Source organism: Camelus bactrianus, chromosome 12 (assembly GCF_048773025.1).
Source record: "Camelus bactrianus isolate YW-2024 breed Bactrian camel chromosome 12, ASM4877302v1, whole genome shotgun sequence".
Classification (NCBI taxonomy): domain Eukaryota; kingdom Metazoa; phylum Chordata; class Mammalia; order Artiodactyla; family Camelidae; genus Camelus; species Camelus bactrianus.
In genome coordinates this window covers 7,436,580-7,464,155 of record NC_133550.1, presented here as the reverse complement: position 1 = coordinate 7,464,155, position 27,576 = coordinate 7,436,580, and the positions used below count along the sequence as shown (strand labels likewise).

The 27,576-nt window shown below is 49.1% G+C and overlaps 2 protein-coding genes across 14 annotated transcripts; one reads left to right on the top strand and one right to left on the bottom strand.

Annotated features, from left to right (window-relative positions):
* Positions 1-11,902: 11,902 nt before the first annotated feature.
* On the top strand, positions 11,903-18,946 carry B4GALNT1 (beta-1,4-N-acetyl-galactosaminyltransferase 1). Of its 8 annotated transcripts, none has more exons than XM_074374600.1 (12): positions 11,921-12,275; positions 12,364-12,587; positions 13,134-13,352; positions 13,883-14,047; positions 14,178-14,284; positions 14,735-14,775; positions 14,922-15,102; positions 16,100-16,198; positions 16,332-16,522; positions 17,005-17,145; positions 17,374-17,641; positions 18,238-18,946. In XM_074374600.1, exons 1-12 carry the CDS (start codon positions 12,153-12,155, stop codon positions 18,453-18,455), a joined length of 1,977 nt encoding a protein of 658 aa, XP_074230701.1. In that variant the 5' UTR covers positions 11,921-12,152; the 3' UTR covers positions 18,456-18,946. The 8 variants fall into 8 exon arrangements, with proteins under 8 accessions (XP_074230697.1, XP_074230704.1, XP_074230700.1 ...); XM_074374601.1 differs by having other exon boundaries at positions 11,935-12,275; positions 17,401-17,641; XM_074374596.1 differs by lacking the exon at positions 18,238-18,946 and having other exon boundaries at positions 11,903-12,275; positions 17,374-18,230.
* A 78-nt stretch (positions 18,947-19,024) lies between these two features.
* Positions 19,025-27,069, bottom strand: LOC105062136 (solute carrier family 26 member 10). Of its 6 annotated transcripts, none has more exons than XM_074374604.1 (19): positions 25,408-27,069; positions 24,814-24,924; positions 24,120-24,277; positions 23,759-23,923; positions 23,399-23,500; positions 23,223-23,288; positions 22,550-22,632; positions 22,250-22,397; positions 22,021-22,134; positions 21,270-21,347; positions 21,083-21,178; positions 20,573-20,679; positions 20,398-20,467; positions 20,209-20,325; positions 20,034-20,067; positions 19,872-19,954; positions 19,723-19,777; positions 19,497-19,603; positions 19,025-19,182 (listed from the first exon to the last, which is right to left on the bottom strand). In XM_074374604.1, the coding sequence occupies exons 1-19, from the start codon at positions 25,748-25,750 to the stop codon at positions 19,144-19,146; spliced, it is 2,076 nt and encodes a 691-aa protein (XP_074230705.1). In that variant the 5' UTR covers positions 25,751-27,069; the 3' UTR covers positions 19,025-19,143. The 6 variants fall into 6 exon arrangements, with proteins under 6 accessions (XP_074230705.1, XP_074230707.1, XP_074230709.1 ...); XM_074374606.1 differs by having other exon boundaries at positions 24,165-24,277; XM_074374608.1 differs by lacking the exon at positions 25,408-27,069 and adding an exon at positions 25,084-25,401.
* Positions 27,070-27,576: the final 507 nt, after the last annotated feature.

The window sequence follows — 27,576 nt, the reverse complement described above, 5'->3', positions numbered from 1 at the left end:
TCAGTTGTGACAGCATCCTGGACCTGGGCGAGAGACCAAGCAGCACTGGGAGAGTTGGAGAACTCAGGTTTATTACGCCAGCTGGCCCAGAGGAGGTAACACTCTAACCTCTAGAACCCGTCTGTAGGTTTACACAGGCTTTTAAAGGCTACCAGTCTAGACTTTGCGACGTTTTGTAACATCATACGCAAATAAGGTATAATAAAGGTGACTAATCGGGAACAAGCTTTGTAGAAATGGACCAATCAGGAGTGAGGGAAATGTACCTATCAGGAGTGAGGGAAATGGACCAAACAGGAGTGAGCTCCATGCAAATGAAGCACTATAAATGGACCAATCAGGAGTTAGCTCAGGGAACCAATAGAATCTTAGGGGTAAGTTCCACTTTCCTAGAAGTAAGTCATTTCAGAGTTTAAAAAGTGAATTAATGCCACTGGGCCAGGGAACCGAATGGTGCTGGCAAGAGGGTAGTGGCCCTGTTGGAGGGTCCTACTGTCTTTTTTACGGGGCTTCCCACCTCACCTTACACTGCTTAGTGTAAAAAGCATCCATGAGCAAAGGATGGCTTTGATGTATCAGTTGGGAGCAAACAGTGCCTAAAGGCCAAGAGACACTGATCAAATCCTGGGAAGAAGGTAGCACAGGGCTTTGGTTAGCTCTCGTTGCTGCTTAATGGATCAAGTCGCCGACTGTTCATTACTTGTCAAATGAGAATAATTGTGTGTATGACAAGCAACAACTGGCTCACAATTTTCTTGGTTGCCTCTTCAGACTGACATTTTTGGACTGGCTTTTTGCTGTAACCCACGCCAAAAATCTGAGATAAGAGCATTCTCACATATAATAACTGGCATTTGGCTTAAATAGAACAGACATATTCACAAAAGTTCACCAAGTATGTTTATTGCATCACTGTTTGTAAAGGAAACAAAGTGTCAGTCAGTTAGGACTGTTTAAATAATTTATGATATATTCACATAATGGAATAAATAATATGCAGTCAATTTTTAAAATGAGATATATTTTCATATGCTCTTATAAAAAGGTGTCTGAGATATACATATTGTGAAAAAAAAAGCAATGCATAGTTCAATGAGTATAGCATAATCCCTTTCCTGCTAAAAAAAAATTTATAAGTAGACAAATTTTATAGGGTCTCTTCCCATCAAAAGAACTGAGTGAATTCTAGAGAAAATCCTCTCTTCATTCCAAACAGATAAAATAACAGATAATATATTCCAAAAATATATTTAAAAGGCAACCCATGATAAAACAAAAACAAAAAACAAAATAAGCATTTCCTTGAACTGGAAATGGACATGTCATGGCTGAGGGCCAAACCATGGGGGTAATATTAATTGCCTGGAACCAGCTCCTTTGGAGAGTCCCCTAGATGTTCTGCTGCATGACAGGTATGATGTTGTGAGCCCTGACTGGGTTCTATCTGTTAAAAGCTGCTTGCATGGAGTGACTGCAAAGAGCAGTAAGGACCAGGCAGCCAGCCCTCTAGGCCACCATGCTGAATAGACTACACCTGCAGCTGGCCAAGGATGGGATCAGTGACGGCACCCCTAGATCAGATCTCTGCATGTTCAATGTCAACTCTGGTTCTGGACTGGGGAGACGGTCATGAAACCACTTAGCAGGGAGGGATGCAGGCAACAGAGGGAAACATATAGCTCCAAAGTGGACTGGCATCGTTAGCACCTTTTTCTAATGTATCTGGCTCTGTGGCAGAGCTGGAGTACTAAAAACTACATTTCCCCAAATCTCTTGCATCTAGACATTCCTTTATCAATTAACTGCATGCCTAAGAAACCTGAGTTGAGGTAAGCCTTATACTGGGGAAGGATGGATGACCCCGAGGGGAAGTTGTCCACTTGGAGAGATACGAATTGTGGTAAAGGCTGAGGGGTCCTGCAACTAGCAGCTTCCTGTTTTCGGAAGCTTGTTGCAGTTGTGACCTCAGTTTTGCCTGATAGGAAGAGTCGTGTGATTCTGGAGGCTGAGAGCTGTTCCTAAAGATTCTGCCTGAAGCAGTGTTTTCTGGAGACAGATTCACAGACATAGAAAACAAACTTATGGTTACCAGGGAGGGAAGGTGGGGGGTGGAGAGATAAACTGGGAGTTTGGGATTTGTAGATACTAACCACTATACACTAAATAAACAAGGTCCTACTGTATAGCACGGGGAACTATATGCAATATCTTGTAATAGCTTATAATGAAAAAGAATATGAAAAATAATATATATGTATGACTGAATCACTATGTTGTACACCAAAAATTAACACAACATTGCAAATTGACTACACATGTGTGTATATATATGGCAGTGTTTTCTGTTGAGTTTCTGCTGGCATCTAGGGAAGGGCAAGTCTTCATTGCATGGGCTTGTTCTATTCGTTTAGCTTAGCTGACACTAGCTCACCAATTGCCAGTGGCTTCACCCATCAATGTCACCACCAAAAATGCCCCCACATATTTCCAAAAGCCTATCAGCCATGCAAATACCAACCCCAGAACCACACTGTAAGCCACCTGATGGTGAGCAATGAACAGCTAGAGTGGTCTCTGACATCTGCAGTGAACCTTAAAGGACACACATGTGAGAAGAAAATGCTCACAAAACCCCGCAAACTAAGATTTCAAAGCTCATCGTGAAAGGGAACACCATCACAGATAGTCAACAAGCTCCAAAAACAGGAGAACTCACTCTACACTAAAGGGAAACAACAGAGCGCCTTGGGAAATACTTTAAATAAGTATGTTTAATATCCTCAAAGATAAGGAAACCAACCAGACATGATGAATAAATACAATAACCACTCCTGGATTGGAATTCTTTCAAAAGCATCATTGAGACAACTAAAGAAACTGTACTATGGACTGTATATTAGATAATGGTTTTGTATCAGTGATAAATCTGAGTTTGATCATCAGATTGCTTCTTTAGGAGAACACCCTTGTTGCTAGGAGATAGATACTGAAGCATTTAGGAATTTAGGAGTAAAAAGTCACAACTAACTCACATGGTTCAGCAAAAAGAATGTGTGTGTGTGTGTGTGTGTGTATACAGAGAGAGAGATAAAATCAGTATTTAGCTGAAGCTAAACATCACCATCAAAGAATGAAATGCTGAGATAACGAAAATGAATATGAATTTATATTAGAATTTTAAAATTATTATTATTTCATTAGTAAAAGTTTTTACTTGTCAGCTTTTGTAAGTGTGAGAATAATATGCTGAAACAACTTTCAGCACCATCACTAAATTACTAAATGGATGCTCACCTTCAACTAAAGCAGGGGAGGGGCAAAACTTTTTCTTTTAAAATTTTTACTTTGAAATAATTTCAAACTTAGACATTTGGAGAGAAAATACAGAATATTCTCACATATATATTTTTTTCCTCTCTTTAAAAATTTTTTTTACTTTGACCAACTTCATCCAATGCAATTCCACATATCTTTTATTCAGCTTCACCAATTTTCAACATTTTGTCGAATTTGTTGTATCATTCTCTCTGTATAGATATAATTTTTATAGTTCATGATGAATCATGTAATTCATAAGTATTAAATTAACAAAGAATAATTATATAATATATATACCATATGTAGACATACATACAACACATACACATTGTAATACTTATTTTTTCAGAGCAAATTGAAAGTAGACTGCATATATTATGCCACTTTATCTCAACACTTCAGAGTATGTTTCCTAAGAACAAGGATTTTTTTAGGTAATCGCAGTTATTAACTTCAGGCCATTTGCCATTTACCATTTATCTCTTAACAAAGATAAAACATTGACTTTAAACTCCCAGCCATAATGAGTTTTGTCATTTGTCCCCAAAATGTCTGCCAAAGCATTTTTTCCCCTCAAGGACAGGATCCAATATAGGACCACATATTGCATTTAGTTGTTTCTTTAGTCTCCTTTTATTTGGAACAGTTACTCAGCCTGTCTTTCTTTCATGATGTTGAGATTTAAAAATAAAATACTGTTTTGGGGTGGAATGCTCTATAGATATCAGTTAGGTCCATCTGGTCTGATGTGTTATTTGGGGCCTGTATTTCCTTACTGATTTTCTGTCTGGATGATCTGTCCATTGGTGTAAGTGGCGTGTTAAGGTCCCCCACTATTATTGTGTTATTGTCCATTTCTCCTTTTATGTCCGTTAAAAGTTGCTGTATATATTGAGGTGCTCCTACGTTGGGTGCATATATATTTACAATTGTTATATCCTCTTCTTGGATTGATCCCTTGAGCATTATGTAGTGCCCTGCTTTGTCTCTTGTAACAGTCTTTATTTTGAAATCTATTTTGTCTGATATAAGTATTGCTACTTCAGCTTTCTTCTGGTTTCCTTTTGCATGGAATATCTTTTTCTGTCCCCTTACTTTCAACCTGCATGTGACTCTAGCTCGAAAGTGGGTCTCTTGTAGACAGCATACATGTGGATCTTGTTTTTGTATCCACTCAGCCAGTCTATGTCTTTTGGTTGGAGCATTTAATCCATTTACGTTAAAGGTAATTATTGATAGGTTTGTTCTTCTCAGATGCACATGGAACATTCTCCAGAATCGACCACATGCTGGCCCACAAAGCTAGCCTCAGCAAATTTAAGAAAACTGAAATTGTACCAAGCACCTTTTCAGACCACAATGCTATTAGGTTAGTAATCAACTACAAGAAAAAAACTGCAAAAACTGCAAATATGTGGAGGCTAAACAATATGCTACTACACAGCCAGTGGATCATGGAAGAAATCAAAGAGGAAATCAAAAAATACTTTGAGACAAATGAAAATGAAAACACAACAATCCAGAATCTCTGGGACACAGCAAAAGCACTTCTCAGAGGGAAGTTTATAGCAACACAAGCATATCTTAGGAAACAAGAAAAATCTCAAGTAAACAACCTAACCTTACACCTTAAGCAGCTGGAGAAAGAAGAACAAACACATCCCAAAGTTAGTAGAAGAAAAGAAATCATAAAGATTAGAGCAAAAGTAAATGAAATAGAGACTAAAAAAAAAATAGAAAAGATCAATGAAACTAAAAGCTGGTTCTTTGAAAAGACAAACAAAACTGATAAGCCTTTAGTTAGACTCATCAAGAAAAAAAGGGAGAGGGCCCAAATTAACAAAATCAGAAATGAAAAAGGAGAAGTTACAACTGACACCACAGAAATACAAGGAATCATAAGAGGATCCTATGAGCAACTATACACCAACAAAAACAACAACACAGAAGAAATGGACAATTTCTTAGAAAGGTACAATCTGCCAAGACTAAACCAGGAAGAAATAGACAATATGAATAGACCGATTACCAGCACTGAAATTGAATCAGTAAATAAAAACCTCCCAACAAACCAAAGTCCAGGACCAGACAGCTTCACAGGTGAATTCTACCAAACATTTAGAGAAGAGTTAACACCTACCCTTCTGAAACTATTCCAAAAAATTGCAGAGGAAGGAAAACTTCCAAACTCATTCTATGAGGCCATAATCACCCTGATGCCAAAACTAAACAAGGATATCACACACACAAAAAAAATTATAGGCCAATATCACTTATGAGTATACATGCAAAAATCCTCAACAAAATACTAGCAAATCAACTCCAACAATGCACTGAAAGGATCACACACCATGATCAAGTCGGATTTGTCCCAGGGGTGCAGGCGTTTTTCAATATATGCAAATCAATCACCGTGACACACCACACTAACAAACTGAAGACTGAAAACCATCTGATATGCTCAACAGATGTAGAAAAAGCTTTTGCTAAAATTCAACACTCATTTACAATCAAAGCTCTTCAGAAAGTGGGCATAGATGGAACATAACTCAACAAAATAAAGGCCATATACGACAAACCCATAGCTAACACCATACTTAATGAGGAAAAGCTGAAAGCATTCCCTCTAAGGTCACAAACAAGACAAGGATGCCCACTCTCACCACTTTTATTCAACACAGTTTTGGAAGTCTTAGCCATAGCATTCAGAGGAGAAAAAGAAATAAAAGGAATCCAAATTGGAAACAAACAAGTAAAACTGTCACTGTTTGCAGATGACATGATACTATACATAGAAAACACTAAAGAAGCAACCAGAAAACTGCTAGAACACATCAATGAATATGGTCAAGTTGCAGGATACAAAATTAATATACAGAAATCAGTTGCATTTCTATACACTAACAATGAAATAGCAGAAAGGAAAATTATGGAAATGATACCATTTACCATCATGCCAAAGAGAATAAAATACCTAGGAATAAACCTACCCAAGGAGGCAAAAGACCTGTATGCCGAAAACTATAAGACACTGATGAAGGAAACTGAAGACGACATAAACAAATGGAAAGATATACCATGTTCTTGGATTGGAAGAATCAATATTGTTAAAATGGCCATACTGCCCAAGACAATTTACACATTCAATGCAATCAATCCCTGTTGCATCGAACAAAAAATGTTAAAATTTGTATGGAAACACAAAAGACCTTGAATAGCCAAAACAATCTTGAAAAAGAAGAATGGAGCTGGGGCAATCATGCTTCCTGACTTCAGACTATACTACAAAGCTACAGTAATCTAAACAGGATGGCACTGGCACAAAAACAGACACGTAGATCAATGGAACAGGATAGAAAGTCCAGAAATAAACCCACGCACGTATGGTCAATTAATCTATGACAAAGGAGGCAAGAATATACAATGGAGGAAAGATAGTCTCTTCAATAAGTGGTGCTGGGAAAACTGGACAGCTGCATGTAAAAGACTGAAATTAGAACATTCCCTAACACCATGTACAAAAATAAACACAAAATGGATTAAAGACCTAAATGTAAGACCAGATATTACAAAACTCCTAGAGGAAAACATAGGCAGAACACTCACAGACATACATTACAGCAATATATTTTTTGAACCAGCTCCTGGAGTACTGGAATTAAAAGTGAAAATAAACAAATGGGATCTAAGCTTTAAAGCTTTTGTACAGCTAGGGATACCATCAACAAAATGAAAAGACAACTTAAAGAGTGGGAGAAAATATTTGCAAATGATATGACTGACAAGGGACTAATTTCCAAAATATACAAACAGCTCATACACTTTAATATCAAAGAAATAAGCAACCCAATCCAAAAATGGGCAGAAGACCTAAACAAGCAATTCTCCAAGGAAGACACACAAGTGGCCAATTGGCACATGAAAAAATGCTTAGCATCGCTAATTGTCAGAGAAATGCAGATCAAAACTGCAATAAGATATCATTTGACACCAGCTAGAATGGCCATCATTGAAAAGTCTACAAATGATAGATGCTGGAGGGGCTGTGGAGAAAAGGGAACCCTATGACACTGTTGGTGGGGATGTAGATTGGTGCAGCCACGATGGAGGACAGTATGGAGGTTCCTTAAAAATCTGAAAATAGGCTTACCACATGATCCAGCAATCCCATTCCTGGGCATATATCCAGAGAAAAATAAAATTCAAAAAGATACGTGCACCCCAGTGCTCGATAGCAGCACTATTTGCCATAGCCAAGACATGGAAACAACCCAAATGTCCATCGACAGATGACTGGATAAAGAAGACATGGTACATATATACAATGGAACAACACTACTCAGCCACAAAAAAGAATAAAATAATGCCATTTGCAGAATTATGGATGGACCTGAAGACTGTCATTCAAAGTGAAGTGGGCTGGAAAGAGAAATAAAAATGTCATATGATATCATATATATGAAGAATCTAAAAAATAATAACAGTAATAATAAGGGCACAAATGAACTAATTATTATTTTGATTTCTTGAATATATGTCAGCACATCTGACTGTCCTTTATGACTGGATTACCGCATTCTGTTGATTCTTATTTTGTAGTTGGTTTTATTCCTTTGATAACTAAGTAAGTTTAAAAAGCTAAAGATCTAAGGTGTTCTTAGAAACAATAATTAGTACATATATGAAAACTAAAAAAATGTGCCGTATACTGTATATATGTATTTACATGCACTATAATGTGTATGTGCAGTCAAACTGTAATAATTCTACATAATAAAACTGGAAAAAAATTAAATACTGGCCAGTTTCTTTCAAATATATAAAATATTCCTTAGTTGGGGCATGTGCGCTTTCCCATATTTAGAATTAAGTTGTGTATCCCCAGCCAGAATACTGCATAAGTGATGCTGTGTCTTTCTCAGGGTAGCATACCTGGAGGTACACGGTGTCCTCTGTCTCTCACCTATAATGTTAGTTTTGACTACCTAGGCAAGGTTTGTCAATTGTGCAGTTACAATGTTTCCTCTTAAAACGAACAAGCAAACTGTGGGGAGACATTTTAAACTATGTAAACACCTTACTTCTCATCAAACTTTCTGCCTTAGCATTAGTACTCATTGATGATTCTTGCCCAAACCATGTTTACTATGATGTTTGCAAAATTATTTTCCACTTCATCATTACCCCTATATCTATCAATCAGCATTCTCCCCTCTCCTATATTCACTTATTTATTTAATCATGTATTTATTATTAGTGTGGACTCACAGATTCCTGTTTTTTCAATGGTTTATAATTCATTCCTATCCTATCCTATCCTAAATTATTTTGGTGCTCAAATTTTCCTGGATTCAGCCAGTGAAAGCCCCTTCAAGCTGTGTTTGTCCTTTTAACATGCTCACATCCTTTTTTCATTTTTTCTTTTTTTAGTATTGCATTCCTTTGACATTTCAGGTTCATCTTTAACTTTTCCTGTCCCAATCCTGGGATAAGACCTGGAATGAGTCCAAGGATATACGTAGTATACATACAAGAAAAGCACACAGATTATAAGTATACAACTATGTGTATTTTTATAAATTAAGCACACTTGTGTCATCAGCACTTTGATGTAGAAACACAACTATACCAGCACCCAGATTCCCTTTGATCCCCATCACTATTCCACCTTTCAAGATAATCACAATCCTGACTACAAACATCATAGATTAGTTTTGCCTGTATTCTACTTTGATAAATAGAATCATACAGAATGTAACCACCTATATTTGGCTTTTTTTTTGTTTCAGCATTACAAACTACTATGTATAGCTGTGGGGCATTTCTCTCAGGCTACACAGTCGACACCTGAACAACACAAGTCTGAACTACACTTATATGCACTTTTCCCACTAGATGTGTACTATAGGACTACCTGATCCACAGCTGGCTGAATCTGAGAATGCAGAACCTCAGATATGGAGGGCTGACTGTAAAGTCACAGATACTTCACTGCGTGGAGGGTTGGTGCCCCTAACCCACCTCACTGTTCAAGGTCAACTGTATAATATTCTGTATTACTTATCTATTGCTATGTAATACATTATCCCTAACCTGGAGGACTTAAAACAGCAAACATTATTAACAGGCTGATAAGAGAGAATTATTGTATTATCAATAAAACTCTGCAAATACAATTCTCTTAAAATCTTTATAGGTCTCCTTTGAATCTTATGGAGGTTAACTACATCAAATAAAAGCCATATTCACAAGTATTACTGAGCTGAGCCCTTCTCTTCCTTGGGCTTCATCAACCACTGAGAGTTCTATTGTTAGACTGAACCATCTCTGAGGAACCAGAACAAAGAATTTATGTTCACGTCCTTGGCTCCATTTTCAAACTATGTTTTCTTGAGTGTTTCCTAGATATGATCTTTGCTGGAAGTCATTTTTTTAATTATTATTTTAGCATCATTGGTCCTTGGAGAGGCTAGGAATTTTCAAACCCAACAGAACCTCTTTGTTTAGCATTCCTTCCTTTAGCATATCTCTTTCTTTTCATATTCTACTAAAGCAGCAAGAAGAAATCAGATGGCACCTTCAAAACTTTTCACCCCACTGCTGATGACAATGTTGCTAAATGTAACAAAGGCGTGCTTTCCTTCAGTTTCCCTACTTTCCTCACTTCCCTTCATCAGCAGCCTCCTTAAAGAACATCAGGCTTCTACTAACAAGCTCTTCAACATTCTTTGGTCTGTCACTAACACTCCTCAAATTCCTCCTGCTTCGGCCCAACACCCAGTGCCAAAGCCATTCCCACATTTTTAGGTTTTTATTATGGCAGCACCTCATTTCCAGAATTTGGCCAAACCCAGAAGCTAAACACACACTTGAGCCAACAACTCTATATGCTGTTCTGTACCTTGTTTCTTTTGCTTAACAGCTTTGGGTATCATTCAACGTCAGGAGACATAGGTTAACGCAGTGTTGTATCATCTGACTGAACAATGTTTTTAAAATTTTAACTTACTAATATTTAAAATGTAAATGATTCACATTTGAAATGTTAATAGATTGGCCAACCGCTGTCATGAGTTGTACTGTTGGAGGAAGAATAGGTTCTTGCCTTGCCCAGGAAAGAATTCAAGAGCAAAGCATGGTAAAGTGACAGTCAGTTTATGTAGAGAGATACACACTCCATGGACAGAGTGTGGTCTGTCTCCCTCAAAAAGGAAAATGGCTTAGGAGATACACACTCCACATTCAGAGTGCAGGCCTTCTCAGAAGGTGAGCATGACAGAGCTAGAGCGACAGAGCCAGAGCGAGGGCAACCACGAGGGGCCGGAGTTAGGTTTTGTGGAGCCGGTAATCTTACATACTAATGAGTAGGAGGATTATTCCAACTACTTTGAGGAAGGGGTGAGGATTTCCAGGGAACGCTCTCCCCTGCCCACTTTTGACCTTTTATGTTCAGCCTAGGAACTGTCCTGGCGCCTGTGGGTGTGCCATGAGGCTCAAGGTCTACTAGAAGTCAAGTCTTCCTCCATCTTGGTTCCAACCAGTTTGTCCTGTCCTCAATTGCTGTGTAATTCCTTCAGTGGCTGTGCCCTGCCCCTTTTCCTCCCACTTCAGTACCAATTTACACTCACAACTCTGCATGGCAGTGGCTGTTTCTCCAAATACCTGACCACTCAGTGTGTTAGTCAAGTCTTTGACCTTTACTAACTTGGTCATCAAAAAACATTTTACTATTATTCTAATTTGCATCCCATTTATTATGAATAAGGTCAAGTTCATTTTCATATATTTAATAGCCATTTTCACTTTTTCTATCAACTGCCTAATCAGGATTTTTGACCATTTGGGGTTAGTTGATCATTTTTTTCTGATTGATGCTTTGGAGCTCTTAAGGAAAATTGATATTTATCTGCAAATATTTTTTCACAGTTTGCCATTTCTCTCTCAGGTTTGTTTACAGAAATTTCTTCACTCAAGTTTTTCATATAGGCATACATGTACTAATATTTCTTTTTATATCTTCCCCACTCCAAGATTATGTTTAAAAAAACAAATTCATGATTTCTTTTACTATATTTATGGCTTCGTTTTTAATATTAAAATAGTTGATAGATCTAGTATTTATTTTGGTGTAAAGAACATGAGAGTCCCATTTCCCCCCAGCTGATCAGTCATTTCTTTGTGTACAATTAATCTAATTGTCCATTCATCCTTCCCCCGTCCCCACATTTTCATTATATTCTTCATTTCTTACTATATCTTTTTTCACTATTAAATCAGAACACATCTTATATTAGAACCACGGAAGCACAGAACTTTGGGCAGTGTCAGGAGTCCGGCTGCAAGGAAGGGAGTCTACAAGTTTGCAGCCTGCACACAGAACTACAACCAATCTGGCCACCGTTTGGGGTTTCCTTCCTCCAACAGCACAACAAGGAGCAGTCAGAAGAAGTAGGCCCTTGAATTAAGGAGTGTTTGTTAGATAACGGGGGGGGGGGGGGGGGCTATGAACCAGCCTTTGTTAGCCAGTCAGTCTTTATTTTCCAGCATCTTGTCTGGCTTCCTTTATCGCATCCTACCTACCCAAATCTTCCTTGAAATGCGATTATGGGGTACCCCCGCCCCACCTCCTCCCATAGCACTGTCGCCCTTCCTTGCCTACGGTCTCGACCAGAGGGAGGCTCCAAACGACTAGGGATAGAATGACTGGGATCGGGGACAAGCGGCTGAGATGCCAGGGCTCGGAGGCGCAGGGCTGGGAGTGGGCCGGGTGGCGTAGAGAGGACCTCCGCGCCGCGCCGGCTTCGCGCCCCCGCAGTGTCCTCGGGGCCCACTAGATGGCGCCCCGGCGCTCGCATTCCCCGCGCGTAGCCGGAGCCTCCGCCGCAGCCAGCCCGGAGCCTCCCCGCGCGGCGCCGCGATCTGAAGAGCCGGGCGGCGGCCCGAGACCTCCGGGCCCGGCAAGTGGGACAGGGTGCGGGGGAGCCTCGGCTTTGTTCCTGGGGTCGGGGTGTGGCGGTTTCTCGACTCCGACCCCTACCCCCGCAGGAAACGCCCAGAACCACCCTAGAGCCGCGATCTACAAAGCCCAGCGATCCCGAAGGCGGGAGGGGTCAGGCGTGCTCCGGAGGCAGGAGGATCCCCCTCGCTCTCAGGCTCACGCCCGGCTCCTCATCAGGCCACCTCCAGCCCCATGAGGACCCCCGGGCCGGGGCTGAGAGCCTGGCGCAGCCTGGACCGAAATCTTGCGGCGGCCTTAGAGCGTTAGACAGGTCAGTGCCGGGGCGGGATGCGGGGCCGAGCTGGAGGCGGGAGAAGGCGCGCTCGCCGGCCCACCTTGTCCCCCGCACAGCTTCCCAGGGCCACTCACGGTGTCACCTCCGCCGGGGCCACTCAATAGCGCGGGCGTGATTCTGCATTTTCGTGACAGGCAAGGTGTGGCGCTGCCCTCTGCAGCCCACTCGGGGCCAGGTGATGCTCCGCCTGAGGGGTTGGGGGATGCGCGGGCCAGAGGAGGCGGCGGGCTCGGGGACGTCTGATGTTCTAATAAAGCGATGCTCCTCTACTTACGAGACACCGCGTCGAAACCACCGCATCCAAAGGTCTCTTGCTTCAAGATGCCGGGCCTCGGGCGTGAGAGGAAAGCGAGACGCGGGAGAGGGCGACAAGAAAGGAAGCCGGGAGACCCGAGGCCCGGGAAGTGAGGGGAGGGGGACCAGGGGACCGATTCGCTGTGCAAATCCTGGAGAGCACCCGGGGGGCAGGCAGGAGCCTTCCCTCCCGGTCTTTCTCACTCCCCCACCCTACCGCCCACTCAGGATGCGGCTGGGCCGCCGGGCCCTCTGTGTGCTGGTCGTGCTGCTCGCCTGTGCCTCGCTGGGGCTCCTGTACGCGAGCACCCGGGAAGCGCCGGGCCTCCGGGCACCTCCTGCCCTGTGGACGCCCCTGCAGGGCCTCCCCAGGCCAGAACTGCCAGGTCTTGTCCCCGAGCCCCGCTATGCACACATCCCAGTCAGGATCAAGGAGCAAGTGGTTGGGTGAGTGCAGAGTCGTGGCGACAGCATGGCACTCGCTGTGGGGTGGCGTGGGAAGTTTTTGTTTCCTCGACTGCTGAGCTCTCCCAACTGGTTGGGGAGGTGAAGTGGGAGCTGGAGAGGGGCTACTGAGTCTTGCATTGGGGGAGGGGGGTGCAGAATCTATCCTCCCTGAATCTTGTCATGGTATGGGGAAGGGAGGGTGTGCAGTCAGGGGAGGGCCCTGACTTTCTGAGTTCTGGTGATTCCCTATGAAAGGAGAGTCCAGATGAGGTCCTGATGGTGGGAAGGCAACTCGAAATCCTAGCAGTTGGCCCTATTCCACACCTCTGTAAAATCCAGATTCAGGGATGTGTCATCCCACTGATAGTTCCTCCTCCCGGGGACTATTTGAAGAGCAATGTTTCAGGGGACAGACTGGATGGGCAGGGTTGAAGAGCCAAGGTGTGAGGCACTGTGTAAATGTTTTGGGAGGATGAGTGGAGCTGCATTGCTGGCTCTGAGAACCCTTCTTCCCTTCTTCCGGGCTCCAGGCTGCTGTCTGCAAACAACTGCAGCTGTGAGTCCAGTGGAGGAAGCCTTCACCTCCCCTTCCAGAGGCAGGTCCGAGGCATTGACCTCACCAAGGCCTTTGACCCTGAGGAGCTGAGGGCTGCCTCTGCCTCAAGGGAGCAGGAATTTCAGGCCTTCCTTTCAAGGTATCAGCAGGAAAGGAGGGCATGACTCTGCAGGTGGACAGCAGTGGGAAGCCACGAGGGTGGGTGTGGCAGGAGGGAGAGCCCCCCTCCCCTGACTCCTCCCCTGACCCCCCCCAACCTTCGCTGCCAGGAGCCAGTCTGCTGCCGACCAGCTGCTCATAGCCCCTGCTAACTCCCCACTACAGTACCCGCTGCAGGGCGTGGAGGTCCAGCCCCTCAGGAGCATCCTGGTGCCAGGTAGGAGAATGGTCCTAGGGGATGACCTAAGCCACTGTGGGGGTGGCAGAGCCCAGGCTGGGTGGGGAAGAATGAGGGAAGATTCAAATGGGAAGTGGGGGACTTCTGATGAAAGGGAAACTTGAGGTCAGGTGGGCTCATGGGGTGGGAGGTGGGGACAGAAGGGACTCTAGGGTTGTCAGGATTTGCAGAAGACAGTGACTGGAGAGGTTTGGGAAGAATGATCTATTCTTTACTGACTGACTAAAGGTTAGGTGGATAGCACAAGCTATTGCTTTAATGGAAAGGAGAAAAAATCAATTACTCTAGGCTATGCCCTGCAATGCGCCCTGCTGTGGCCTCAACAGGAGGGATGGGTGAGAAGTTCTGTGTTGTGTGCGATGAAAGAGGGAAGAGAAAGTGAGGAATTCTAGGTTGTCTGTGATTCTGGTCCCCTTTCCTTCCTCCCAGGCCTGAGCCTGCAGGCCGCTTCAGTTCAAGAGGTATACCAGGTGAGAAGAAACAGGCGGGCAGGGAGGCGAGGTGGGCATTAAGGATGCTGGGAGGGCAAGAGGCTGCCAAAGGAGGGATGGAGAAACCAGAGAAGCAAGAGGTGGGTCTGGGGCCTAACCCTGCACTCTGCAATCCCCTCTCCCAGGTGAACCTGACTGCCTCCTTGGGCACCTGGGACGTGGCAGGGGAAGTGACTGGAGTGACTCTCACTGGAGAGGGGCAGCCAGATCTCACCCTTGCCAGCCCAGGGCTGGACCAACTCAATCGGCAGCTGCAACTGGTCACTTATAGCAGCCGAAGCTACCAGGCAAACACAGCAGACACAGGTGCGAGGCCTGGGCGGAGGCAGTGGCAGGCTGGGTGAACGCAGAGAAACCAGAAAGGCAGGAGCGGGCAAATGACAGAGGGTGTGGGAATCACTAGGGCAATGGTCAGAGCTGCCCAGCTACACAGTGGGCATTTCAGCTGAGTCAACAGGACCAAGGAGGGAGAGAAGGGGCCTTTGTTCATCTGGGGCTGGAGTAGGCCAGAGGGAAACCCAAGCCTTGGGTGTGTCCCCCTGTCAGGCCAACCGTGAGAGCCCCAGGAAGTGACCAGCCCCAGGAGCCAGAAGACTCAAGCTCTATTCCCAACTCACCACTTACTAGAGGGCAAAGAGCTTTATCTCCCAGAGTCTCCATTTCTCCTCTAGCAGAAGGGGCATAGCACAGCCCTCCTACTTCTCTCCAAGGCTTCTACACCAAACCTGCCCCCACTTTGGGGTCTTTGCATTTGCTGTTCCCTCTGCCTAGAATGCTCTTTCCCCAGATTTTGGCATGGCTGGCTCCTTCTTGTCACTTGGATCTCAGCTCAAATGGCTCCTCTTCACTATCACATTACTTGTCTCATTTTCTATTCAATACTTACCAGTATCTGAATTTTCTTTTTCACTTAGTCTGGAACCAGACTGACTAGGTTCCTATCTAGCTTTGTTGCTTTTAGTTGGATAATCATGGATAAATTAATTTCTCTGTGCCTTCTTTTTCTACAGTAGGACTCTACTTAATAGGTTATTGTGGGGATTAAATGAGTTCACATAGTTAAGGTAATTTAAAAAGTGCCTGGCACATAGTAAATGCTCAGTAAAAGTTAGCTTTTAATTGGGTCTTTTATCATCTTTCTCCCGTCTATTAGAATGTAAGTTCCATGGGGATAAGAACCTTGTGTTCTTGTCTAACAGGGCCTAGGAAGGTGATATACAGGGTAGGCACTTAAGTATTGATTCGCTGAAAAGAGAATGTTGTCCAAGCCCTGGGGGCCACATCTCATCTCCTTTCTTCCCAGTCCGGTTCTCCACCGAAGGGCATGAAGCTGCCTTCACCATCCGCATAAGACACCCCCCCAACCCTCGGCTGTACCCACCTGGGTCTCTACCCCAGGGAGGTGAGATGGTGTGCTCAGGGACATAGATCCAGCCCTGATGGGGAGAAAGTTGGGAGAGGGCGTTCCTGGGAGAGGTCTTCCTGCTCCTCACTCCCCACTCTCCTCTGCATCTAACCCTACCCCTCGCTCCCAGCCCAGTACAACATCAGCGCTCTGGTCACCATTGCCACTAAGACCTTCCTTCGTTACAATCGGCTACGAGCACTCATCGCCAGCATCCGCCGCTTCTATCCGACAGTCACAGTGGTCATCGCCGACGACAGCGACAAGCCAGAGAGCATTAGCGGCCCCCACATTGAGCACTATCTTATGCCTTTTGGCAAGGTGCGCAGCGGTCTAGGCTGAACCATGCTCCACGGGGCACCGGGAGGGGGCGCACCCTCAGTCTGCTGTGTCCAGAGTAGTGATTCCAGGATTATCTGCCTCAGAATCACTGAGGTGGCTGTTCAGCATGAGGATTTCTGGAATGTAAGCTCCATGGGAGCTGCATGAGAGTGCTGTCTCACTCGAGTTGCATTCTTAGAATGGTGCTTAGCACCTAATGGGCGCTCAGTGAACAGTCGATGAATGAATGAATGTACGCATGAATTAAATGCATTCCAAGACCCTCCCCCAGAACACAGACTCAGAGCCTCTCACAGTGGAAAAAGGCACTTTTTTTTTACCTAGCTCCCGGCCATTCGTAACTACTTGAAAGTTTGGAGTGGGACACAGGCTGTTGAGAGGGGTCAGGAGTGAGGCGGAAAGGTGGCAGAGGGCTCTGTCGTATCTCAACAGCATCACCAACCGTACCTACCCTTCCCCAGGGCTGGTTCGCAGGCCGGAACCTGGCTGTATCTCAAGTAACCACCAAGTACGTGCTGTGGGTGGACGACGACTTCATCTTCACGGCGCGGACGCGGCTGGAGAGGCTTGTGGACGTGCTGGAGCGGACACCGTTGGACCTGGTATGGGAGAGGCCACGGGATGAGCGGTGGGAGGAGGGCGTCCAGCAGGCCAAGGCCGCGTCGGGGAGACCCAACCGAGAGCAGCCAGCCCTGGGATGGGAGAGGACGACGAACGGGAGCCTGGGAGACTATCTGGGTCCTGCAGGGGTGGAGCAGGAAAGGCCGAGGCAGGGGAACCATCCGCGGGGAGAGGGAGCCCAGACCTACCCCCTTCCGGTCCGCGCCCAGCCTGGAGCCCTCCTCCCACCCGGGCAGGTGGGCGGCGCAGTGCGCGAGATCTCCGGCTTCGCCACCACCTACCGGCAGCTGCTGAGCGTGGAGCCGGGCGCTCCAGGCCGCGGGAACTGCCTCCGGCAGAGGCGCGGCTTCCACCACGAGCTCGTCGGCTTCCCAGACTGCGTGGTCACAGACGGCGTGGTCAACTTTTTCCTGGCGCGGACCGACAAGGTGCGCGAGGTCGGCTTCGACCCGCGCTTCAGCCGCGTGGCGCACCTAGGTGAGTGGCGCCCCCTCCTGGCCAAGCCCGGCAGGGACGCCGCGGGGCGCTGGGCCAGGCTCCGGGCAGCCAGAAGCCAAGGGCCCTGGGTACTGCTCCCCGCCCATCCTCGCGGGGCCCAAGGCTGCCACGGGGTCCCCAGAGCAGTTCTACGAAGACTTACCAAAACGTGCCCCAGGGCAAGAGAGAGAGAAAGCGCCCACCCTTCTGGCCCCGATTATCATTTAAACTTGGCCATTACCTGGAACTGCCTTGAACTTCCCCACCACTGTCACCTCCACTTCTGTCCCACTCCCAGCCGTATTCCCTGGTTCTTACCACCTTGGAGCAGTCCATTCAGCATTTATTGAACCTCTGGGCGTGTGTGTTGGGGGTGGGGTAGGGGGAGTCCGTTTTCAAAATAAGGGAAGTATATTGACCCCACTTTATACGAGAGTAAAACTAAGACCTAAAAGGGTTGACTTACATGCCCAAGATCCTTAGAAATAGTCTTTGCATAAGCACTCTCCGTACCCCAATCTCAGCTCTCCCTTAACTGTTGGCCCTGTGCATCCTCAAGACCTTTCATTGTGCACTTCCCTTCCCTCCACCCCCAGAATTCTTCCTGGATGGACTTGGTTCTCTTCAGGTGGGCTCCTGCTCAGACGTCGTTGTGGATCATGCATCCAAGTTGAAGTTGCCTTGGACATCAAGGGATGCTGGGGCAGAGACTTATGCCCGGTACCGTTACCCGGGATCACTAGATGAAAGTCAGGTGGCCAAACACCGCCTGCTCTTCTTCAAACATCGGCTCCAGTGCATGACCTCAGAGTGATGGCCACCCTTGGCCTTCCAACTGTCAGGCTGGGCCTGCCTCCTTGTCCCTGCCAGGATTTCTAGCAAACCCCACCGGCCAGTGACCACTCCACTGACTGTCCCCAGTCTCCTTCAGAACTTGATCCCAAATAGGGGCTTGTCCTGGTGACACTCTTCCTTTCTGTGAGTGCCCAGGGGCATGATGGAGCCATAACTCATCCCACAGCCAGTGCCAAGTCCTCCTCCCACCCCCTTCTCGTGGGGCAGGAATTGGGGGGTTGCTTTCCAAGTGCCAAAGAGCCCACTGGGACTCTAAGAACCTAAAGTGAAAACACTCTCCTGTCATCTCCTTGGGACTACGGGGATGGGGAAGCCCCCAGCATCTATTCCCAGGCCTGGGCACCTCCATCTCTGGATCCAGGAATCTGCAGCGGCTGCAGCCCCACCCCACAGAGAAAACTGGTACTCTGGAGCTGCTGTAGGGGCTGGTGAACACACAGGTGAAAGCCATTTTCAGTTGTGTCTCTGCAGTGCTGTGGGCATGGAGGAAGGGGCATCAAGGGTCCGAGTGCAGACACCCAGACTCACTTCATGAACCCAGAGGCTCTTAGCTTTGTTTTATTAGTTACATTAAATAAGGGGGCACAGGGGCCATGGTCCTCTTCACACATGCACTGTTGGGGCCCTCCACAATTTGAGTGACCTGGTCAGACCCACACTGTGCAAGTCTTTGGACCAGTGAGCTCCTGGGAAAGGGAAGGGACATGTCAGAAATAGGTCAGCTGTCCCCCTCCCTCCCCCAAGATTTGCCAGTCCTCTGAGGGGCACACCGCCTGCCTTGGAACCTAAGTTCCTCAGCTCTTCACCCACAGCTGGACCCAGCCTCTCTGGCTTAGTCTTAAAACAACTGATCATTTCATCCCCACCCCTTCCTCCTTCATCTTCCTCCTCAGCCCTCTTCGCAAATCCCTCTGCCTGGATCTTCAGCCACTGACTCACACCTCCCTTGCCATAGCCCAGCACCTCCTGGCTTCCACTCCCGCTGCTACTGCCTCCTCACCAGTCTCTCCAGGGCATATGCAGCTGCATCCTGGACACTCACAAACAGCTGTTCTGGGGTCACTCTGTCCAGGAGTCCTGCCTGGGTCAGCGTCCCCAGCACTGAGGCTGTGTGGAGAGGGGGGCCAGGCTCTCAGGCCCTACGTCCACACTGTGTCCTCTTCCCTCCCCCCAAATGTCTGGTCATTCCCCAGTCTCCAGGTCCCTCCACCCTCCACACCTCTCACCATTACATTGAGCCAGGAGAAAGTGGATCCCAGCATCTCGGCATCGGCTGGCCAGCTGTGGGGGTGGGGGGAGAGGGGTTAAATCCTACATCAGAGAGTATTCATGGGATGAGAAGGGGACTATCTCCTTAACCTACCCTCTCCCTCACCTGAACCACTTCTCTGGCCCCTGCAGCATCTGCAAAGGTGACACCACTGCAGTCTAGGACCACCACTCTGACAGGCTCAGCAACTAGGATGGGAGAAAGCAAGAGTACCCTGATGCCTCCACGGGTCGTGCCCAAATCTCCTTCCTTGTCATCCCATCTCACCTGCATCAGGTGGGCTGTCTGTCTTTGGAGTGAGCTGTGAGTAGAGAAGGGCAGTCACCACCTCTGAGACACAAGCACGAACACGTACCCCTTGAGCACAATGACCCCCCTCAGAACACCCACCTGCCTCCCACCCCCAAAGAAGCCATACACTCCTTTTGACCAAATCCCTCACCTGGCCTCCTTCTCCAAGCCTCAAATGCCACTCCAGGATGCGGCGAAACTGCCCACGGGTCCCAAAGTAGAGTGGTGTTGGATAGCTCAGGATGCGGAGCCCTGGGACCTGGAGGAGCTAAGGGGCCGGAGGGTCAGTGAAACATTCCAGTCCAATCTCCCCTTCCTGCTTTGGCTGTAGCCCACCCACCTTGTGGCTCTCTCGGAGTGGCCTGTAGAGCTCTGTCCCCTCGGCCAGTCCAAGTGCCAGGCACCGGACCCTAGGCAGGAAGCTGGGGTCAGATTCCAGCCTGAGCTGGCTGGAGAGTCACCCCAAGCACTCTGTTCTCTCCCCTCCTCTCGACTCCCCTCATCTCTACTCCCACCTCTGGGTGCGGCAGACCACAGTCATCATGGAGAAGACCACACCTACAGCCAGGCCCAGGTCCACGCTCAGGGTCACTACAGCCACCCATGTGACCATCCACACAGCCTGCAGGACATAGATGGGAGTGAAATGCCCAGAAGGACTACCAGGCCATCACTGCCAGGAAAAGGGGTCCAGGGGCAGTGACTACCTGGGCAAATAATGGGGAGGGATGGCTCAGGAGAAAGTGGAAAGGATGATGGAGGGGACAGGACTGACGTAATGGGGGTTCCCCCCAGATGTAACTACCCCTTGAACCACCTGGGGAGTTATAAATATTCAAGTCTGAAGAGGTTCAAGCTCCACCCTTCACCTTGTCTCTGAGTAAAGGGATGAGGAGGTATACATGGTGGGGGTGGGTTGGGTGCAGAACTTAGGGCCGGGACACTTAGCTTTGATCCAGGGCAGGGGTTGGGGATTCTGGGGAAGATGAGAGGGGCAATCTGAGGGTAATGCTGCCATTTCTCACAAAGTCCACGCGGCTGATGCGCCACAGTTGTGGAAGCTCCTGCATCTGGAAGAACATCTGGCGCATGCTGGAGATGTTGATGCAGGCCAGGACAGCCTTGGGGCAGAGGAGGTGAGCTGACCTCCCCAGCGTACTGAAATAGAGCCACCCACCCCCCAGCCATCCCTCCACCTTCTCTGCTGCTTACCTTGGGCAGATAGTAGAAGAAGGGCCCCAGCCACAGCAGCACAGACAGGACAACCAGGCAGGAAAAAAGGCCTGCCAGCTGGAGGGAAGGAGGGATGGAGGGACGGAAGCAAAGAAGGGAGGGAACCCCACCCACCATCTGCTTCGCCATCCTTGGAAGGCTCCCTCCTCCCAAATCCCCTCCACACCGCCACACAGATATTCCTCACCCCTCAACTCCCTTCTTGATATTCTGCCACTCACACCTACCTTTCCTCTCCCCCAGTTAAATGCCTATCATTCGCCAGATTCCCTCAAGATGTAGTTCAATGTCCCTAAAAAACCACTGGTAGATTACCCTAAAAGCAGACTAAACACATGCTTAGGGCACCAGGAAAGTACGAGAAACCAGAAATATTAGGGAGAGACTTTGATATATGATATTTCTTTTTAAGAGAAAATGTCCTCACAAGGAAAAAAAAATCAGAATTTTGTTTTTAAAGTTTATTTTCCATATTAGTATTGTTCTTATTTTGAACTACATATAGGGTACCTTTTTCAGTGCTTAGAGTCTACAAAGGTCTTAATGGAGCTTTCTTCTCTTCAATCTCTCCTACCCAGATAGTCCCATCCCCACACTCACCTCCCCTCACAGATTCCCATCCTCCTCTATAGAGCGGCCACCTGGGTATCTACCAGTCTTCCACCTGTTCCACCACCACCCAAACTGGATGCCTCTTCCCCCTTCTTCTCATCCAAGGACAGGCTCTTACCTGTGTGTTCCCACCAGCATCCACTAGTAGGCTGGTCGTGGCCAACGTGGCCGAGTTGGGAAAGCAAGAGAAGAGGGAGGAGACGAGGTTGGAGACCCCATGCGCCAAGAGCTCCTGGAGGGACGCAGTGAGATGAAGAGGAGAGAGACCAAGTCATGTGTGGGGAGTGGGGAGTCACATGAGGGGGTTGTCCCTGGAATGAGGCTGGGGTCCTCACTCAAAGTCACACCTGGTTGGAGTCAATAGTGTAGCTGTACTTGTCTGCATAGATGGAGGCCAGGGAGGTGGACACAGCAAAGGTAACCAGTGCCATGGGCAGCGAGTCAGCCAGAATTCTGGGCAGTTCAGCCAGACTGGGGAGGAGAGGTTGAGGAAATCTAGAAAGAGAGAGGGATCTGTGGTGAGGATGGCTGGGGTATAAGGAGGCTATGGGGAAGAGAGAGAGAACTGCATAGGGCAGGACAAGAGGAGGTGTTGAGAGACAGAGTTGTGAAAAAAGAAAGTTGGTGTCTTTTCATTAATCTCTTACCCTCCGGGCAGCAATCCCACTATCTGGACATTGTATCTTGTGTCCAGGGAAGAGGTGAAGCAGAGCACAGAGGCCAGAAGCACCTAGGAAAGAGAGGAAATGTGGGCATGGGAGGAGATAGGCCCCTGGCAGAGGCTAGAAGGGGCTGGACATGAGAGAGGATTGTAACGCCGGGTCCCATGGTTGCAGGAGCCCAGCAGCTGGGGGAGCTGGGATGTGTTTGGGATGAGTGCCCGACAACTGATTTAGAGTGAGGGAGCATGGGGACGGAAATGAGGATGATGTGTGCCTGGACTTATGGAGAGAGATGGACTGGAGGAAATCAGAGAGAGCTGCTATGAGCGATGGTGTATATCAAGAAATACAGCCAAGCCATTCCAAGTAGGGAAGCTGGGTTACATCTAGGGACATATGGGTTATCTGTGGAGATGTGGAATATTTAATTAGCTGGGGAGAAAGAGAAATGTAGGTGGATGTAGGGAGGGAGACAAGCCGTGAATTTCAGTGAAGGACTGGGTGAGGAGAAAGAGGGAGTGGAGGTTCCGTGGGACCGCTGTAAGGAGGAAGAAGACTTTCTGAGAGCTCCCGGGCGGGCTTCAGGAGAGAAGGGGGAACGTGTGGATGGGGGATTTCAGAGCGTCAAAGTGTTTTGGGAAGAGGCCTGGAAAAGTACCGCATAAGCAAGGCTTCTCATCTGTGACCTCTCTGCACTCCACGAGGGGGCGGCAGCGGCCAGTTCCTACAGGATGGGCAGTGTTTGTGCGGTGCCAGAGGCTGGGACCCAGGAGCCATCCTCACCATGACGATTTCCCCTGGGATCGGGGTGGGTAGCTTGTCTCGAAATCTCACATTCAGTTCCTTCACCGGCACGAGCAGCGCCAAGCTGAGTGCGGAGATGGTCAGTTCGGCGGGGCTGCTCCGGGGCAGCGCCGTCAGCACGGCGGCCAGCGTCTGCGGGCAGGGGCGGTGAGCAGAGGGCCCTGAGCCAGGTCGACTGCCCCCAGCGCGGACCCCCCAGACCAAGGCGGGGCCCTCTCTCCTGGCTCGCATCAGAGCTTTCACCTCCGTAGCGACCCTCATTCAGCCACATGGTTCTGACTTCTCCGTCCCCGCCCCACACTATCCCTCCACTCGCAGCCATTCCTTCCTTTTCGGGTTCCTGTCTTCCCGGGACAGCCAGAAGCTTCTTCGCTTTTCTCCCACCCCCACCTTGAAGAGAGCGAAGCAGCCGATCTGGCGCGGAAGGGGTAATCCCAAAAGGCTGGGCAGCTGGGACACGAGCACGTGTAGGGCAGCCCCGCTGGTCAGCGCTTTGACCACAGGTTCCGACAGAAAGGTGGCCAGGATGCCGAGCTGCAGCGCGAACATCCCCAGCTGCAGGAGAGAAGATGCGCCATCATCACTCATCACCGGAGGAGAGGACCAGCCAGAGTGCAGTGTGCCAGCTTCTCCGGGCACCTCTCCCGCCCAGACCGGTGCTGGAGACTTGTCCCCCCGCCTCCTCCCCTGGCCCAGTTCCATGGCCCCCAGCGTGGATCCCCCAGCGTCCTCCCCCAAGGTCCTCCCTCACCATCAGTGCCCCGCTCCCGAAGGCCACGGCCGCCGCGGCACCAACCCGCTGAGCATCCAACTGTTCCCTCTCGATTCCGCTCAAGTTCCCCTCGAGAGGTTCAGGCACCAGCCGCTCCACGGCGGAGCCCGTCATGAGGCTGAGTACCGCGAAAGTTCCTAGGGCCCCGGGACAAACGCAGAAATCGCCAGCTGTGCCGCTTGGGCGCAGCAACATCCCAGCCCTGCCCCCCCCCCATGCTGCTGTCAGGCCCCCTGTCCTAGAAGGCTGCTGCTCTGGTGAAGACCATGGAACCAAGAGAAGCCCAGAACCCCTGGTGAGGAAAGAAGGGAGCACCCACTGCAAAACTGCCCCCAGACTGCATCAGCCCCCTCTTGCAGATGCCCTGCAGACTGCTTGCTCCTTTGGGTGACAGTGCATATTCTCTCCCCTCTTCCAAGTTTTAAGGGACATTCGTTTTAGCCAAATTTCATGGGGAGGAAAAGTCTGAGTAAACTCCTGCCTCTTTGCACCGACTTAGCACCTCCAGCAAGCATTGCCTAGGTCAGAGGATCATAGCTGGATAGCGGAAGGGGTGGACAGGATGGTGGGGGATGTGAAGAGGGGAATAAGAGATAGATTATAAGAACTGGAAGCCTCAAACCCCTGTTCATTTCACCCCACAGAGAAGGAGAGAAGTCACTGGGTCACTCACCCGTGGACAGATGTCTCCCAGTACCCAACAAGGTGTAGATGAGGACAGGGAAAAAAGAAGTGTAGAGTCCAAATACTGGGGGCACGGAGGTCAGGAGAGCAAAAGCCATGCCTGGGGGAGTAATGGAAGAAATGATTGATCTCCAGTGTGTGGGGTGGGAGGGGGGTGGGGGTTCCCAGCCTCCAGGACTCCGTTCCCTTCCCACACTCTGGGAGGCTGGCACCGGGATGCTAAATCATGCCACATGAGGGAACTGAGGGGTTAAGGGACCTCGGTGGGAGGTCGTGGGGCGAACAAGTTCAGAGATCCGTGTCGGCTGAGTCCTGGGGGGCAGGCATCGGGCCTCTCTCCAGTTCCCTGAGCCAGAACGTGTCCAAGACTTCTCGCAGGATTGCGCAGATGAGGGGAGCTGGGGGGTGGAGATCTGACGGAGGTCCACAGTCCTTGGCCAGAACTTGGCCTCAGATCCGGGTCGCCGAACCCTCAGCCGCACTAACCCACCACTTCGCTCCCGGTCCCAGGTCCCAGGCCCCATGCCAACCCAAAGCCCTCTAGAGCTTGGGCCCCTGACAGGCTGCTACTGGGGCCTCTCACCCTGGGGCACGTGCACGATGCCCACGGTCACTCCGGCCACCGCATCCCCCAGCAGCCAGGCCCGCCAGCGGTACCGGGGCAGCCAGCGCAGCGGGGGCAGCCGCGCCAGCAGCAGGCGCCACGCCCCTCGTCCGGAACAGGCGCCGGCCCGCCGCCTCCAGAGCCCGCGCAGCCGGGACCAGCGAGGCTCCGCCAGCGGCTCGGGCTCCTGCTCTGCGTCCCCGAAGAGCTGCTGGAACCGGGTCTCGGTAAGCGGTTCCCTGAACTTGGCGCCCAGGGGAAACTTAAGGTCGGAGGTCTCTCCCGGACCTGGGCAGGTCCTGGAGCCCAGGAGCCCACTCATTTTGCCCTCGGCCACCTCCAACTCCGCCCAGTCTTAAATAGCCCTCCGCGCGCTGGCCCCGAGTCCCGCCTCCGAGAAGCAGGGTCCAATCCTGTCCCGGAGGGCGCCCTCTCTTGGGGACCTTCTGCAGTCAGGAGACAGCTGCATCTTGGGGAGGGGGTGTCTCTTATGTTAGGCGTTTCCTCAGACATCCTTGGCAGGACCGCTTGCTCTGGAGCCTGTGGGGGATGGCTGTGAAAAGGTGTAGGAGCCAGAGAAATAGGCCAGAAGACAAGCGCACCCCGACACCCACTGTTTGCCACTCCTGTCTTTTGACTCCCACCTCCTCACTCCCAGTTCCTTTCCACATCTGCACTTCGGGGAGACTCCTCTAGGGTTACTGGTCACTCTCAGGGCTGCTGCATTCCCAGCAAGAAAGTTCAGCTGGGTTTCAACCTCCCCTTCTCCTCCCGGACCCACAACCTCATGGGGCACAGCTTGTTCCCAAAAGTGTAAGGGGCTCCATTGGCCTCAGCAGTTTCACAAACTACCTAGATGGGAAGCAGCTCCATATATTGGCTAGGGATGGACAGAGAACCACCACCCCACACCTCTGCTGGGAGTGGCTGGGTCTAAATCCCCAGTTCAGGGCCTCAGGGGGAATACTGGACAGATAGGGAATTTTATTTCTCAGAAGCAAAAACCAGTGCATCACTATTTATTACATTCCAGTGTTATTCACATTGTAGGCACTCAACAACACTTGGTGGTCAAATTAAGTACAAAAGGTCACCCACCTATCTCATGTACCCCTGTGGTCCCTAAAGAGATACAAAGGTTCTGCGCTCCAAATCCTATTTTCCTCATCCCCTCCTCCATTCGCAAGAATCCTTAGCACCCCTCCCCATCACCCTCCAGTCCCAGTCCCTGACCCCAAAGCTCTGGGGGTGGGGTACAGTGAGGGTGGATCTCCCCTCTTCAATTCCTCCTATTGTTCCCCAGAAGTCTTATCTGGGCTGTACGTCCTGTCCCCCCCTTAGAGGCCCCTCCCCTCATTGTGGCCAGAGAGACCTCAGGCCCACAGGGAGGCTCCAGCTCCTCCTCGTCCCCCCACCCCAGCAGTCTATTGTCTGCTGAGGAAGCTCAAGTACACGTGACTGGGCCCAGGGGACGAATGGACACAGTGGACACACCGATGCCCGAGGACCCAGGACAGGGCACCTGGACATGCATCTCTGCATGTTTGGCTCTCTCTGTCCCAGGGAGGGGTGAAGACCCCTCTGGGCTCTCCACTCTTGGGTCTGTGGCTTGAAGAAGAATCCCTTCCTTCTCAGTATGGATATGCCCTACAACCTCCCAGACAGCAAAAATAAGGAGACCCAGAGCCAGAAGGAGCCATAGCACCCAGCATCCTCTCCACCTCCCCGAGTTCCCTCAGCTGGACATGGAAGCCTCAGAAGGAAAGGTACATTGAGCACTTGGTCCTTCAGAATCTGGGTGTCGGGGGGAATGGCGGGAGGTCACCCCAGAGTGGGCTTTCCAGTGGGTCTAGAATACAGGCTAGATGGGAGGGAAAGAAGGGCTGGGCAAAGGGGAGGATATATCAGGGTTCTAGGGTTTCCCAGTGGCCCCAAGTTCCAGGACTGGACTGAGATGCTGCAACTACAGGTAAGCGACAAAGATAACAACATCTTTTGTCTTACATACTGAGCCCTTCTCCTATCACAAGACCCCTCCTCAGACAATTGATTTATGGGGCCAGCTGATCTCTTCCACACCCATTCTCCCAACTCAGCCCTACCTCTGCCTCCCCTGCCCTCTGCCAAGACAGCAGCCTTGGTGATATA